At 41.7% G+C, this 17022-nt stretch overlaps 1 protein-coding gene across 4 annotated transcripts in view; it reads left to right on the top strand.

Moving 5' to 3' along the window:
• The window catches only part of CCNT2 (cyclin T2), a 158787-nt gene extending 143629 nt beyond the window's left edge, over positions 1-15158 (top strand). For 3 of the 4 annotated variants that reach the window (XM_033946203.1, XM_033946202.1, XM_033946206.1), the window contains one exon: positions 12793-15158. In XM_033946203.1, the coding sequence (XP_033802094.1) occupies positions 12793-14205 (1413 nt within the window). In that variant the 3' untranslated portion in view covers positions 14206-15158. The remainder of the gene's footprint in view (positions 1-12792) is intronic. The other variant, XM_033946204.1, reaches the window with a different exon arrangement.
• Positions 15159-17022: the final 1864 nt, after the last annotated feature.

Here is a 17022-nt window from a genome sequence, read left to right as displayed (position 1 = left end):
ATTGCTGCTGGACAGGGGGATTAGGGAAGAAGGACAGGGGGAGCAGGTAAGAGGGTCAGGGGGAGAAATTAAGGAGTGCTGCTGGACAGGGGGAGCAGGGAAGAGGGTCAGGGAGAGAAAGTAAGGAGTGCTGCTGGACAGGGGGAGCAGGTAAGAGGGTCAGGGGGAGAAAGTAAGGAGTGCTGCTGGACAGGGGGAGCAGGGAAGAGGAACAGAGGAGCAGGTAAGAAGTGCTGCTGGACAGGGGGAGCAGGGAAGAGGGACTGAGAAGCAGGGAAGAATTGCTGCTGGACAGGGGGAGCAGGGAAGAAGGACAGGGGGAGCAGGTAAGAGGGTTGGGGGAGAAATTAAGGAGTGCTGCTGGACAGGGAGCAGGGAAGAGGGTCAGAGGGAGAAAGTAAGGAGTGCTGCTGGACAGGGGGAGCAGGGAAAAGGGACTGGGGAGCAGGGAAGAAGTGCTGCTGGACAGGGGGAGGAGGTAAGGAGTGCTGCTGGACAGGGGAAGGTAAAAGGAAGGGAGAAGGCCTACTGCTGGACAGATGGAACAGGCAAGGGGTGATGGTGGACAACCGAGTAAAGAGAGAGACAGAAAGCAGCCAAAGAGAGAGAGAAAGAAAGACACACACATCTATTCTAGCACCTGGCTAAGAGAGAGAAAGAAATAAAACCACACACACACACATATATATTCTAGCACCCGTTAATGTAACGGGCTATAAAAGTAGTTATTTAATAGATAACTTGTATGGTAGGATAACACCATGTTCATTACATGGGAATTGTATGTACAAAGATTTGTTAATTCAGTAAAAATGTTTGAACGCAGACTATTATTATAAAATCAATACTGACTTTTCATATAAGTTTGTGATTGGAACACCGCATTCATTTAAAAGTGAAGATCTTTAATTTTTAATATACTATGATAAAATAAATTTGTCCTTTAATGTTCTCTGAAGAAAAGCAGATCAGTTACAAGTGGATATCATAACCCCACAAATGGCAAATTTCAGAGCTTTATGTACAGGATGGTCCTATAGCTGCCATCGTTTTTGTCCATTTACAATTTTGGGCAAGATTTTCAGCTCTGTAGCTATTTGCATTTTGTTTTCAGTTCATAAAGGTTTTCCTTAACTCAGTTTCTACTGCAATAGGTGTGTCATTCTGGACAAGTGGGTGGTGAATCCAAACCCACATGCTTTGCAGAAGGTATCACAGTTTTCAGCTCCGTTTCCTTTCTTAATGGAGTGTGCTGACCCCTTCAGTTTTTCCTTCTGTACACTTGTAGTAAGATGTGTGTCTGATCTGTTCTGTTTAAAACTTTTTCCATTTTCTCTTTCAAATTTTGGAGCTTTTGGTGCTTCAGAGTTGGCAGTATTACTGGGTTACCTCTGCCTGGGAGAAGAAGCAGACGTGGAGTCCATAACTGGCAGGCAAAACCCTCTGTGGTACCTGTTAGTCAGCCTGTTTAATATTTTAGGAACTCTGGGACCATTCCCTTCAAAGCTAGCTTGCCCTCTGATTTTTTTCAGGAGCTTGAGCGTAGAATAATTTGGCACCTGTAATGGTCCTTGTGGGGGACTTTCAGGATGCCAGCTGCATGTTGCCTCTCCCCTTCACGTGCGTGGTTCGGTGGGAATTGAGGTCCATCTTGCTCCGGCTGGCAGCCTGAATATTTCAGACTGCCTGCCAGAGCAAGATATCCTTCTTCAAGGTCCAGCTACACACATCAGCTGAAGCAGGCTGAGGTACCTTTACAGCATAGCAAGCCACAGTGAGTACAAACTCTTACAGTCTTTTTTTTTTGGGGGGGGGAGGTCTGAAAACTAAGTTTCCAAGGTTGCTCTGAGGGTCCCCCTCCTCCAGAAACCCTTTTGTAATAATTTTGGGTTTTAGTTTGGCCGTTGCTTGTTTGTTTGTTTTTTGGAGCCATCTTGGATTTCCTGATTTTATTTTAAGTCCTCCATCCACCTCAAATTTCGTTTGACCTTAAAATCAATGGTAATGAACTTCTCAGACCCCCATATCATGCCAGATTTGCCCTGGATGGTTGGCTGAGAAGCATCCATGTGTCACAGAACACATGGGGGAGGGGGAGCCTTGGGTTAGTCCCCTCTGAAGTCTTTGGACTGGGGAGCCACCAGGGGTCACAGGGGGGCAAAATCCCTTTCAGAACTCCAGGACTACGACTTGGCAAAATGCAGGGGCGTAGATTTCACAGAGCCCAAGAGGAATAAAGGTGGAGTCCCCTAAGGGGGTCTCGGGATGACTCATCAGGGTTTCACTCCTGATTTTGTGAGTATCAAAGCTGCCAAGATTCTCCTGCGCTGCCTGGAGACTCCCCAGAGATCTTGCAACAGGGTTTTCCCTTTGAATACGCTCCCCCGTACTGTTCAAGACACAGAAGACCAATGTGAAAAAGATTCAGAAGATGGGGAGTCTGGGTCTATGCCTTTACTGGTTGAGAGACTTGGGTGGGGGGGTGCAGCTTAGGGATTGGTAGTCAGGAGGCGGTGGTAGAACCTAAGGAGAGGACCCATCTGTGCGCTGTTGGAGATTATTGCAGAATCCTTAAAGGAGCTAAATCTAGAATCCCCTTCCATCTTTACTGTATAGTGTTCAGTCATGGATGATGCGAGGTCTCAGCTTACAGCCTTTTCCTGGCATCTTGACATTAATGTCCTTGCCACAGAGCTTTTTGATGCTTCTGAAAGTCCCTTAAAGGTGGCTTTCATGTCCAGGTTATATCCCACGGCTCAGGAATGTCATCAATTGTATGCACAGCCCAAAGTGGACTCCCTGGTGGTACACCATTAAAAGCACAGCGGACAAAGTCACGCTGACAAAAACGTGCCGACATATGCGCATCGCCAGTTCACCCTATTTAAAGTCTTTTACGCTCTGAGGGGGAAACCCCCCCTCTTTCCCGACTACAGTTACAAGTGCTAGCACTCCCGTTGGGGGGAGAATCCCCAGTACACTGAAAACTCCTGTTTTCCTCTACTTTTGATGTTTCACCTTCCCATGTGGCTCAGGAGGGAGGTGTAGTTATGAAGGATGCGCAGGATAGAGTGGATGTGTTTCTTAGACAGAGGCCTTGGCCTTGGGAATTAAAGTAGCAGCAATGGCCTCATTTGTGGCGCATGCCTGTTATACCAGTTTCCATTGGACTCTCTCAGGATGATGGCCCTTTCTCCTCACATATAGTAGCAGGGATGGATCATACAGCTGATGCCCTCTGTGATATCATCAGGGTCATGAGCAAAGTCTGTTGGACTATGTGGTGGCTTTTTAACAAATGACTATAGCAGATGGGTGCTAGATATAATTTGAGAGATCTACAAATTCAATTTTGCCCATCTTTTACCAGACTTGTTTGTAAACTCCCCAGCAAGCAGGCCAGCGAAAGTGAACAAAGTTCTACAGTGCAATGTCTGTTGGACATTTCAAGCCATAGAGTCCGTTACACCCAAAGAATTGGAAGGAGTGGCCTAGTGGTTAGAGTTACAGCTAGGAAAGATAGGAAAACATGCTTGAGTACCTGAATGTAAACTGCTTAGGCAACCTCCATTGATAGGCGGCATATAAATAAATTATACTTTTAGTGCCTAAGAAAGGATTGGACGATTGGAGGCCTTTTCTAGACCTCAAGTCCATCAGCGCGGCTCTGAGAGTCCCACGATTCTGCATGGAAACTGTTTGGTTGGTCACTACAGCTGTAGCACAGACTGAATTCCTGGCTTCCCTTGATTTGACAGAGGCCTATCTGCACATTTCCACTTTTCCGTAGCGCAAGAAGTTTTTAAGATTCCACTTGCTGCAGAGACATTATCAGTTCCCTTTGGATTGGCAACAGCATCTCGCACATTCACCATAGCGGTGCACCTCTTCAAAGCTGGGTTACAGGTGCATCCATACCTGGACGATTGGCTGATCAGAGCCCCGACCCAAGATGAGGGAGAGAAAGCAAGTATCACAAGTGATGCAGCTCTTAAAGAACCTGGTATAGATCATAATTTTTTGAAGGAGGCACCTGGTACCAATCCAGTCTCTTGAGTATTTGGGAGTTCTGTTCAACATGATAGAAGACCATGTCAATCTTCCAGTGGCACTTAATCAAAAGATTTGCAAGCAAATAGCCGATATCCTGGTCATGGTAGCCCCTACGATGTGGCATTATCTTCAAGTTCTAGGATCCATGACAATATGGGCCAAGCCACACATGCATCTACTGTAGGACTCTCTTTTGACCCATTGGTCTTTTCAAAAAGATTTGCTCCAGATGCCACTGCTTTGTACAGTGGAAGCATGGCTTCAACCACAATCGCTATTGAAGGGCATGCCCCTTCGGCTGGACTTGTGGGATATTCTGATAACAGATGCCAGCCTGTAAGGCAGGGAAGACCATTGTAATGGTCATCTGGTTCAAGGGTGATGGATGAGAGTCAACAACATGTAAGCCAATTTTCTCAGCAGACAGGAGAGTGGTTGTCTCTGGAAGCCTTCCAAAGCAAGCAATGCTTTGGTCATCCAACATTTAATTTGATGGCCATGGCAGCCAACAAGAAAGTGGCTCATTTTAACAGATACGAGTCCGCCAGCACCAGAATTGATGATTTAGGTCAACTGTGGCCAGAAAGGTATCTATTGTACATGTTTCCTCTTTGGCCAATGATAGGCTGAGTAATCCCTAGGATTGCAAACCCAGGGGTGGTAGTTTTAGTAGCCCTAGATTGGCCACGACAGCCTTGGTATGCAGATCTGATCCAACAGAGGGACATGTGTCTCTGGTTCACAGTATATCCTGAGCTACTGACTCAAGGACTAGTTGGTCTAGAAGAACTAGAACACTTTGCTCTTATGGCATGGTTCTTAAGTGCGCGGAGTTAGAACCCAGGTGATATTCAGAGGTAGTTATTGCTACTCTTCTTAGAGCCAAGAAGCCAACCACGGACTCAGTGTATACTGAGAGATGTTTCAACACTGGTGAGTTAAAGACAAGGTGGAACTGCTGTGAGCTCCAATCTCAGTGGTGCTAGCGTTTTTCCAAGCAGGACTCGAAAAGGGGCTAGCAGTTTTCTCAGAGTACAATGGTAGGTATCTTGTGTTTCATTGCTCGAGTGAATGTCTCCCGGGCCTCTCATCCAGATATAGCCAGCTTCTTGCAGGGAGCTCTCAGGTTGCATCTGTCTGTTCGTGAGCCCGTTCTGTCATGGAATATTAACATTATACTATGAGGTCTGACCAAGACCCCGTATGAGCCTTTATAGCAGGCATCTTTGATGGACATATCAGTGAAGACAGCTTTCTTAGTAGCTATCACATTAGCAAGAATAGTTAATAGACGGTTTTAACATTTTTGTACACCGCCTAGAAGGTTTGATTAGGCGGTATAAGAAATTTTAAAGAAACTTGAATTGCAGACACTTTCCTGCAGAGAATCTTTTCTCAAGACTTCGGACGTAGGGGTTTTCATGTGCACAGTTCCTTCCTTTTTGCCAAAGGTAGTTTCAGTTTTCCACGTCATCTGCCAGCATTCCACTCTACAGGATCGGAGGGAAGACAAAGTTCCAAGGTTGCTGGATGTGTGAAGAGTAATACTTTGGTATCTCAAGATCACTAATGAGTTTCAAGCTAAACTGGGCAACCAGTGTCTAAAGCTACTATCTTTAGATGGACTCACTTAGCCATTGAATCAACTTACATTACTTGTGGGAAACAGCTGCCGATAGATTTGAGAGCACATTCAATGAGGATAGTTCCTTTTTCAAGGGGAAAGTCCCGTACAATTCCACCTGAGGAGATCTGTAGGGCGGCCACCGGGTCCACTGTTCATACTTTTACAAAGTTCTACAGAGTGGATGTAGTAGCAAGAACGGATGCGGCCTTCAGATCATCCCACCAGGGACTGCTTTGGTCGTCCCACTTGTCCAGAATGGCACACCTATTGAACTAGAAAGAAAGATTAAGTTCTTACTTGGATAATCATCTTTCTTATAAATAGGTGTACTTCATACAACTCGCCTGCTTACTGAGTACTGTCTCAAACAGAAATGACAGTTTCAGGTCTGAAATTTTTCAGGCTAGTCAGATTTAAGGGATATAAGCACTTATATACTTGTATAAATAAATGAGAGAAACAAACATGTCACACATTGGGGAATGTACAAGCGCCTCGTGACTATCCCAGGCTTTCTTGAATTCAGACACATTCTCTCTCCACCACCTCTTCCATGCATCTACCACCCTTTCTGTAAAAAAAAAAAGAAAAAAAAGTATTTCCTTAAATTACTCCTGAGCCTATCACATCTTGCCTTCATCCTATGCCCTCTCATTCCAGAGCTTCCTTTCAAATGAAAGAGATTTGACTCATGCACATTTACATCATGTGGGTATTTAAATGTCTCTATCATATCTCCCCTCTGCTGCCTTTCCTCCAAAGTATATAGATTGAGATCTTTAGGTCTACCCCATATGCCTTATGACGAAGACCACGCACCATTTTAGTAGCCTTCCTCTGGACCGACTCCATCCTTTTTATATCTTTTGGAAGGTGTGGCCTCCAGAATTGTACACAATATTCTAAATGAGGTCTCATCAAAGTCTTATAGAGGGGCATCAATACCTCCTTTTTCCTACTTTTCCCTATGCACCCTAGCATCCTTCTAGCTTTCGCCGTCACCTTTTCAACATGTTGGGCCATCTTAAGCTTATCAAATACTGTCGTGCACATATTTTCTTCACCTCCTAAACTCTACTGTATCCTCAGGTTTTTACATCCCAAATGCATGACCTTTCATTTCTTAGCATTAAATTTTAGCTGCCAAATTTCAGACCATTCTTCAAGCTTCGCCAGGGCTTTCTTCATGCTATTCACACTCTATTGCAGATTTTGGTATCATCTGCAAAGAGGAAAATCTTACCCGACAGCCCTTCAGCAGTATCATTTATAAAAATGTTAAAAAGAACAGGCCCAATAACAGAACATTGAGGCCCACCACTGGTAACATCCCTTTCCTCAAAGCAATCTCCACTGATCACTACCCTCTGTCACCTTCCACTCAACCAGTTCTTGACCCAGTCCATCACTTTGGGGCCCATCCCGAGGGAGCTCAGTTTATTTATTAGACGTCTGTGTGGAACACTATCAAAGGCTTTGCTAAAATCTAAATACAACACAGTTTGCACACTCCCTCTATCCAATTCTCTGATCACCCAGTCAAAGAAATTGATCAGATTTGTCTGACAAAACCCACCTCTAGTGAAACCATGTTGCCTCCTGTTCTGTAATCCACAGGATTCCAGAAACTTCACCATTCTCTTGTTTGAAAAAGCATTTCCATTAATTTGCTCACCATAGAAGTCATACTTAATGGCCTGTAATTCCCTACTTCTTCCTTACTTCACTTTTGTGGAGAGGGACCACATCCGCCCTTCTCCAGCCCTCCAGTACCACTCCCGACTCTAGAAAAGGTCAGTCAGTGGAGCCATCAGCACCAATGGATATACACCATCCGGCCCAATTGCTTTGTCTACCTTTATTTTTAGCTAGCTCCACACGAACACAACCCTCTGAAAATAGATCAGGTTCTACCATTCCGCCATCCCATTCTTGTTTGTCTTCTGCGGCCCCACTCCTGGCGCTTCAGCTGTGAACACAGAACAGAAATATTTGTTAAGCAATTCAATATTTTCTTTATCAGGTTCTACATATTTCTCCCCTTCACCTTTGAGTATCACAATGCCACTTTTGTACTTCTTCCTATCACTAATATATCTAAAAAAAGGTCTTGTCTCCCCATTTTACCGTGTCAGCTATTTTTTTCTTTTATTTGCATCTTTTCTTTCCTGACTATACAACCAGAGTCTCTTAACTTTTCCAAATATTTTTGCCTGTCTTCCTCTTTCTGTGATCTTATGTAGTTTATGAAAGCTAACTTCTTATTCCTTACCTTCTCAGCGCCTTTCTTCCCTCTTACTTATACTTACTTGCCTTACAAAAAGGTTTGTCGCTCTTACAATTACGCCTTTCACTTTTGCCCACTGCATTTCCACTCCTAGACGTTCCCATTCAGGAACAATTTCTTGGTGTAATCCCCCATCTGAACAAATTTAGTTTTTTTAAAAAGTCTAGAATCTTAATATTAAATCGTGCCATGTAGTGAACACTGGATGCCAGATGATCACCCACTGTAACATCAGAAACACTTTCCCCTTTGTAAGCACTAAGTCCAGTATGACCCCATCCCGCATGGGTTTCATTACCAACTGCTGGAACAGTTCTTCTTGTAGAGAATCCAGGATCTCCTTACTTCTAGAAGATCCTGCAATATGGATACTCCAATCAACATCCTGCATGTTAAAATCACCGATTAGTAAAAAACTTCCCTTTTTTTAGATATATTTTGATTGTCTATTATTAAATCTTTCCTCTTCTTGATCTGTTTATCACACCAATGTAAATATATTCACCATTCCCTCTTTCCAAATTAATCCACAGTGCCTCTTCCTTGCCCTGCAGATCCTGCAACTTGTGGCTTTAATATGATTTTCAACATATAACGCTACTCCCCCTCCTTTTCTTCCCACCCTACCCTGTCTTTCCTGAACGGATTTAGCTCGGTATAACTACATCCTAGTAATGGGTCTCTGTGATCGCCATTATATGCAACTCACCTTCTTCCATCACAGCTTCTAAATCCAGAATCTTGGTTCCCATGTTTTGAGCATTAGTATATACTGCTTTCCAGACATTGCCCCCTTTTCCCATCTGTGTAGAGCAGTGGTCTCAAACTCAAACCCTTTGGATTTGTAGGTACTTGGAGAGCCTCAGAAAAAATAATTAATGTCTTATTAAAGAAATGACAATTTTTCATGAGGTAAAACTCTTTATAGTTTATAAATCTTTCCTTTTGGCTGTCTTAATAATAATATTGTAATTTATAGCAAAAGAGACACATGATCAAGAAACTTTTATTTTACTTTTGTGATTATGATAAACATACCGAGTGCCTCAAAATAGTACCTGGCGGGTCACATGTGGCCCCTGGGCCACGAGTTTGAGACCACTGGTGTAGAGGTATTCATTGATTTACTTACCCGAGGGCTTGTACTCACTTGGGGGCTTTGATCACCCTGCTCCATCACTTTTAGTTTAAAGCCCTCTTCAGTAGATTAGCCAGCCTGCTGCCGAAGATACTTATTCCCTTCTTTGATAGATGCACACCATCCCTGCTCAGCAGCCCTTGGAAAATCATGCCATGGTCCAGGTAGCCAAAACACTCTCGATGACACCATCCTCGTAGCCACACAGTCATCTCCAGGATGCGAGCTTCTCTGCCCTGGCCTTTACCCTTGACAGGGAGGATGGACGAGAATACCACCTGGACACCTGACTGCTTCACCTTCTCTTCCAGAGCCACAAAGTCGCTTTTGATACTTTCGCAGGGGTACCTGGTAGTATTGTTAGTGCCAACGTGGATGAGCAGCTTCAGATAATAGTCATCAGGCTTGATGAGTCTCAGCAAGCTCTCCGTAACATCTTGGACTTTGGCACCAGGCAGACAGCATACCTCTCATGACATCATGTCTGATCTGCAGATGGATGCTTCTGTACCCCTCAGAAGGGAATCGCCAACTACTACTACCTTACACCTCCTAGTGGTCACGGATCCAATAATTTTTGAGATTTTAAGCTTTGGTCCTTCCTCTCCTTGGGATGCTCTCATCTCCACTTCCAGGACAGCATACCAGTTCAAGGTTGGGGGGAGTCACAGTACCAATCATAATCTGAGTCCAGCTATCTTTCCTCAGCACAGCCTCTTCTTCCCCGCTGCTGGAAATCTTTGACGCTTCATGAACCATTTCATCAATGTACTTCTCATTCTCACGGATGCTTTTAAGTCTTGCCATCTCCTCTCTCTGTTCCTTTACTTCATTTATGAGAGATTCAAGCTGAAGACAGCTTGCACATGGAGCCACTCCCTCTGACTGGGTAACATTTTCTGAGACAGAGACAGAAGTTGTAACCTGAGTAGCAGCTTTGGTGATATGATGTTTCCCAGCCATACTGTGGTGCAGAAGTACTTACACCTGGAAGAATAAAGAAAGGGCAGAAAAATCCTACCAAAGTAATGCCCTATTCCTGGTTGGCTAAAGAGCCTATAAATCAAAAAGCTCTGTCTTGTGGTGGACGAGAGGTAATTAAATTAACACCAGAGCCTTTCCTCAACAGTTGTTTGTGCCCTAATCTGATATTATGCCCTGAAATGCAACCTAAAACACTAATCTACGCTAAAATACTGTTTTGTATTAAACCCTAACAGACTCTAAAGACTACACTAAAGGCACAACCAATAATTGCTTAGATGGAGACCTCAAAGAACGAGGCCACATATGAAACCAGTAAAGTGGCCATTATTTTCAGCAGAGTTTGGTGCAAGGCTTTATATACTAATTAGTATTAATACCAAGATCTTAAATTGAATTCTTCAGACCACTGGCAGCCAATGAAGCTCGGCTAGCAATGGGGAAATGCTCTTACTTGGGGAAGGGAGTGATTTTTGGTTGTTGGTTTTTGTTTTTTTTAATGAAAAATATGTGGGGATTGGAAGAGTTTTCTATAATAAAAACAAATTTCGTCTATTGGTGGATGTTTTGTTTTTCCTCTCACCTTTTCACTGAGGACAATCCTTAACCAAGGGGTCCTACGCATGTGACTTGACCTTTTTTGTCTTCAGAGAAAGGTAAGTTATCTTTTTAAGAGGTACACTTGCCCCTCCAAATTTGCAGGGGTTAGGAGCAGAGCCGGCCCACGAATATGGAAAAATCACAAATAACTTTAGGGCTGACTCTGACCCTCCTGCCTCCTGGGCCTCTCCACACCTTACCTGGTGGTCTAGCAGTGAAGCGGGGCAGGAGAAATTTTCCTACATTTCTGCCCCATGCAGAGCTGTGAACAAAAGTGGCTGCCGTGAGTTCCTGTGGTCTCAGCCATTTTTGTTCACAGTTCTTCATGGGGCAGGAGAGTAAGAAGCAGGGCTGTGGAGTCAGTAGATAAATGTTCCGACTCCTCAGTTTATTGTACTTCAGACTCCGACTCCAGGTACCTGAAATTGACTCCGACTCCACAGCACTGGTTAATTTTCAGATCGTTAAAATGGAATGTCAAGTCGACACCACCTTCTTTTTGCTTTTAATCAAGGTTCTAAGGCCGCAGAAGCTGCTTGCAACATTTGTGCTGTGTATATAGTGGGTGCTATAGCTGAAAGAATCGCTAGTGATTGGTATGCCAAGTTCAAAAATGGAGTCGGTAGATAAATGTTCAGACTCCGACTTCTCAGTTTTTTGTACTTCTGACTCCGACTCCGACTCCAGGTACCCGAAATTTCCTCCGACTCCTCGACTCCGACTCCACAGCCCTGGTAGGAAGATTGCTCCTGTTCTGCTTCACTGCTAGATCACCAGGTAAGGTGTGGAGAGGTCTGGGAGGCAGTGATGGGTCAGCATTTAGAAACTCGCGAATAACTGAAGTTGCAAGTCCTAAACCTATGAATTTGCAGGGAGAAGTGTATTCTTTTAAAAAAAGATGACAAATCATATAATACCATCATCTTTATCTTCAGCCTTTGTCTCTTATCTATACTAACTGTAAACTCATGCAACTGTAGGACAATTATTGCACAGGAAGCCCCCCGTGTGCTCAGAAAAGTGTCTCTTAAATAATGTTTTGAGAATCTGTTCCAGTTGGGAAATGTATGTTGTCATTATTTGTGATTGGTTATTTGCTCATCTTCAGAGAGCACCTGTTTACAGGTAAATAACTTCACTTTACTATAGGAATAAAGTATCTGCATTTGAAACCATGGCACGTCCCCATATGAATGTCAACAATTTACACTGTTGCAGTACTGTTAGAATAAAATTATTTCACTATGATAAAAATATTAAATAGAGATGACTTTTAAAAGCAGTTTTCAAATTCTCTGTCACATGTAGAACATGATTTGATGTCATTTAGAGTAACATTTTCAATAGTCACAGCAATTGCACTTTTAATGGTATGGGGCTGTTTAAAACAACTAATGGTTATCTTTGTCAAGTATGGTCCTCACAAAACTATATACCATGTTTTAGCTTATTTAAATATCCCATTATCATTTGCTATTAACTGGGCAATACCTGAGTGCCTGTAATTTGTCTATTTTATATACCATTGTTCAGTAAATGACTTCATGGTGGTTTACAATTTCTAGAGTAAAGCAAACGGGTGGAGAAGGTAAAGTAACCAGCCCAAAAGGATAAGGAAACACAAGAGGAGGGGGTGCATAGTACAAAAATAAATTTCCAAAAGACAAGGAGCCAATAAATTTTAAGAATAGAACACATGAGATGAGCAGAGGAAGCTGCAACAGTAGTCATGGCCACTAAATAGAAGGGCGGGTCAAGTTAAATATCAGTAATAAAATATTCAACTGAAGAACACAAATTGATTACATATCTTTAAAATCCATAGGAACAAGGTTACTCACAGGCATTCCATAGTGTTCATAAAGAAATGTGCTGTTAAATTATAGTTTTGAGGGAAAATTCATTTTATTGTGAGGTTGAGTTAGTTGTGCATAATTGTGATAATCTTTATTATGAGAATATTATTCATACCTATTCATTATTAATCATTTTTAGCAAATTAGTTTTGAATTGAGGCTTTGATACCTTCTCGTACAAACTGTCCTAGAATATTTCAGTAATTTAATAGTATTGTCCTTATTTTCTATTTTATCATTTTAATAGGCTAATCAGGCTGCGAAGAAACCTAAAGTGGAAGGACAAGTTGAAAATTCTCTTCTTGGCTCATCTTTGGTTCAGAATTCCATTTTAGTAGATGCTGTTACTGGCATATCCACCAATGCAAGTTTCCAGAAGGCATCTACTTCAACATTTCCTGCTCCAGTCTCTCTGAACTCAGGAAATATTGCTGGTCAAACCACCCATACCCCTGAGCATTTGGCAATATTATCTGCTGGAATGCCAAGTACCTCATGTAGTTCACACCATGAATGGCCTCAACATCAAGAGCAAACCAGGACAGAGCAAGTTTATTCCCAGAAACAGGAGACCACAACTGGTAGCCAGTATAATACTAACTTTCCACAAGGAACATCTGTGCAATTGCATTCTGGGTTGCATCACCGTTCTGACAAAATGTCTGAGCTTTCTGCTGTTAAACAAGACTACCCTCACAAGTCGGGAAACAGTAAGCACCATGTACAGATGTCTGTTTCTTCCTTGGCTGTTCCTCATAGAATGACCTTGGACAAATACCGAGAAAAGCGCAAACTAGAAACACTTGATATAGAAGTAAAGGAACAGTATGTGTCTGTCCAAGCAGAACAGCAACAAAAAAAGCACACACAGTCCCACACAAGCAGTAGCAGTTCTGTAACTTCACCTATTAAAATGAAAATTCCTCTTCCAGGTCCTGAAAAACCTGAAAAGCATATGGCGGATAAGAAAGAAAAGGCTGGATCACTCAAGCTACGTATACCGATCCCACCAACAGAAAAGAACTCTAGTAAAGATGAATTAAAAATGAAAATAAAAGTTTCTTCCTCAGACAGACATAGCTCATCAGATGAGGGTAGTGGCAAGAGCAAACACTCAAGCCCTCATGTTGGCAAAGAGCTCAAAGAAAAGCACAAAGAACAGTCTTCAGTCCGCCACCACAGTAGCAGCCACAAGCATTCCCATTCATATAGTGGTGGAGGGAGCAGCAAACTTAGCACAGATGGAATCCCCCCAACTGTATTAAGGAGTCCAGTTGGCCTGAGTAATGATGGTAATTCTTCTAGTTCCAGCTCTTCAAGAAAGAGGTTGCATACCAATGATGCCTCTCACAATCACCACTCCAAAATGAGCAAAAGTTCCAAAAGTTCAGGTAGTTCATCTAGTTCTTCCTCCTCTGTTAAGCAGTATATATCCTCTCACAACTCTGTTCTTAACCTTCCCTTACCCCCTCCTCCCCCTGTCACATACCAGGTGGGCTACGGACATCTCAGCACCCTCGTGAAACTGGACAAGAAACCAGTGGAGACCAACGGTCCTGATGCCAATCACGAGTACAGTGCACACAGTCAGCATATGGACTACAAAGACACATTCGACATGCTGGATTCACTGTTAAGTGCCCAAGGAATGAACATGTAATCATTTGTTTAGATTAATTTTTTTCTTTATAATTTTAATTTAAATATTAGTAAGAAAAACTTCCTAATCTTAACAGTGGCAGCAGCAACTATTGCTGCCATTGTTGTCATACTTAAGTGCTGCTTTATCCTTCACTCTGCAAAGAAGAGGTTATAGTAATCAAATCCCTATCTCCACACATGATGATATTATATAGTAGTAGCATGGAAGGCGCAAAAACAAAACTCAGTATTTCTACAAATAGAGCTAAGGACAGTAGAATGAATGGCTGCTTCTAGATGTATAGAATGCATCAAGCATTGATTATTTATCATTTTGGATAGTGCAGCCACACAATTTTTTTTGTTACTTAGCTTTTGAATGAGTGTAATTGTTATTTGTGTATTTATACTGTATGTATGATTTGCATGTTTTGATGATAAAGGGATTAAAAATAGTATACAGACAACTGTTTACAAGAAAGTGGAGAAAAATGTACATACATTTTTGTATGTTTAGATATACCATAAACTACTCAGGTTTGGAGCTGCTTGTAAGTATCACAATATACAGAATAATTTTATTCTATCTTGTCAGAGTCAACCAGTAATCCAAGCAAAGGTGACTCTGTCATGTTTATCTTAAACTGTAAGCCTTATTGGGAGCTGCGGAAAGGGACACCACTACAGAAAGGATATTCAGGCCCATGCAAGGTCATTAAATGTACAGAACTTTCCAGTGAGGTGATGGAGAACCTCCTGCCTCAGTTTCACTGTACTGACCATATGGGCTGTTGAAATGCCTGGAGTGTTCTGAAGGAACAAAGGAATAAAAATAAAGTTTACATAATCTTTTGCTGTGAAGTGCATTTAAATGTATGTTGGCTTGATGCAGTAATATAGACACAGAGCTATTACTTAATAATGGCTATGTAGATTAATGTGATTTAAAAATTAAATTTGTATAAAAACTTACATGGTGAAAAAGTAAGTTGGCTTTTTTCTTTTCTGGGGTTTAGTTTTGGTTTTTTTAGTTAGCACCAATAACTATTTTAATAGTAAACAGAAATCAATGTTTTCATTAGAATTTCAGAATGGCAGTGTTCTGAATGTAGGATAAACACATATTTGTGTTATATGCCATATTTCTTTTTCAGGTGAACGCAGCCTTCACAATAAGGGTGAACTATTAGCCAAATTTTCCATTCCCACAGTACATTAGTTGTCTCTGATTCAATGTGCAATGTAGTTGTAATTATAGTTTATAAAATCAGAAGTTTCTTGTTTTGTTTGCAAGAGCTCTGTGAAAAGTCAGTTAAACCACTAGTGTACATTTTATCTTTGTCTAGACGTGTCATAATGCTGATGTAGTATTTGCATATTCTTTTGTCTCTAACAAATGATTAACTTAAACACTTTACCTCTTGATTTTATATTGAAAGGTAGCACTGCAGCATGACGTAAGCCTAATAAAAATAATTGTTTTAATATGTATCCTAAATCTGTGAAATAAACTGTTGTGAATGTAAGAAGAAAAAAAAATCACCCTCTGATCATGTGAGAAATCCATTCAGTAATTCTAGTAGTATATTGCACTGTAAAGATGTAAATCAAGTATTAAGGCCCAAATTCTGGAACCAGCGCCTAAAGTTAAGCACCTATTTCGGAGGCGCCCACCTAGATAGGCGCCTATCTAAATTGAATAACAAGCTCAGTTAAGCTTTTTAATCAGCACTGATTGAAACATAGGCGCCTATCAAGAAAGCGCGATTCTGTAACAAGGCGCTTCTAGAAATTTAGGTGGCCTTCCAAAAAGTAGGCACTATGCATGTTTGGGCGTTGCTACGCGTTAGGCGGCCTTCTTACAGAATCACTGCTCTTAAGCGTGCTTATGCGCTCAGCTAGGCGCCTAACTTTTAGTTATGCCTAGAGCTGGCCTATTTACTGGGCGCCTCCAAAATAGGTGCCGCTCAGCGTGATTCACTAAACAGCACCCAGTTGTGCTTGAATCGCACTGAACGGTGCCTAATTAGGCGCCTAACTTTTGGGTGCTCCTTATAGAATTTGCCCTTAAGTGTTAAAGTAAGGCTTGTTTGATCCTGAAGCCTTTTCTTCATGTTATCTCTTCACAGGGTGGTATACTACTAAAACTAACCTGCTAGTCTGCTGTTTTTCTGGAATTTTGAGTAAGGCTGAGTTTTCGATATTCCCAGGGGTGGTTTTTATTAGGTTTTGTTACATTTTGTTTGACTTTTTTAGTTATTAATTTGCCTTAATTTTATAAATGTATCTACTGTTATTAACAGACGGCTTTAATCTTTATGAAATGTTTCTAAGGATGTTTATGGCGCACTCTGAAAGTTGAAGGAGAGATTCGGTGCTTAATTCACTGGATGTTCTGCTCAGAACCGCATAGCAACTGAACAGTTTGTTGCTTATATGGAAAGCTTTTTTTCTTCTCTTTTTCACGTTAAATTTTATTTTAAAAAAGTATCTTGTTTCAATGCAGTACATATCTATAGGGCATCTCTGTGCTTTACAATTGATGTGCTCTTGCGTAGTATAGGTCAAACCACCTACATTTTCTGCACTACAGTTGGCTTTGCCTGAACTGCTTTCTGGAGTTTTGTCAGTTTTGTTTGTACAAAAGATGGTAGATAAACTTCTACAAATCGTACCATTCAAAATATATGAGAAGTGCTAATTTATGAAAACTGAGCTATAGATAAATAACTACTGTGTTGTTTTTTTAACCTTTTGTTAATTAAGTTTATTGCATTTACATTTGTTGTCAAATGGCCTCAAGTCATACAGGATCATTTTCTACAGTACCATGTAT

Source organism: Geotrypetes seraphini, chromosome 5 (genome assembly GCF_902459505.1).
Source record: "Geotrypetes seraphini chromosome 5, aGeoSer1.1, whole genome shotgun sequence".
Classification (NCBI taxonomy): domain Eukaryota; kingdom Metazoa; phylum Chordata; class Amphibia; order Gymnophiona; family Dermophiidae; genus Geotrypetes; species Geotrypetes seraphini.
The sequence above is the reverse complement of the archived record's forward strand: the minus strand, read 5'-3'. Positions and strand labels throughout refer to the sequence as shown.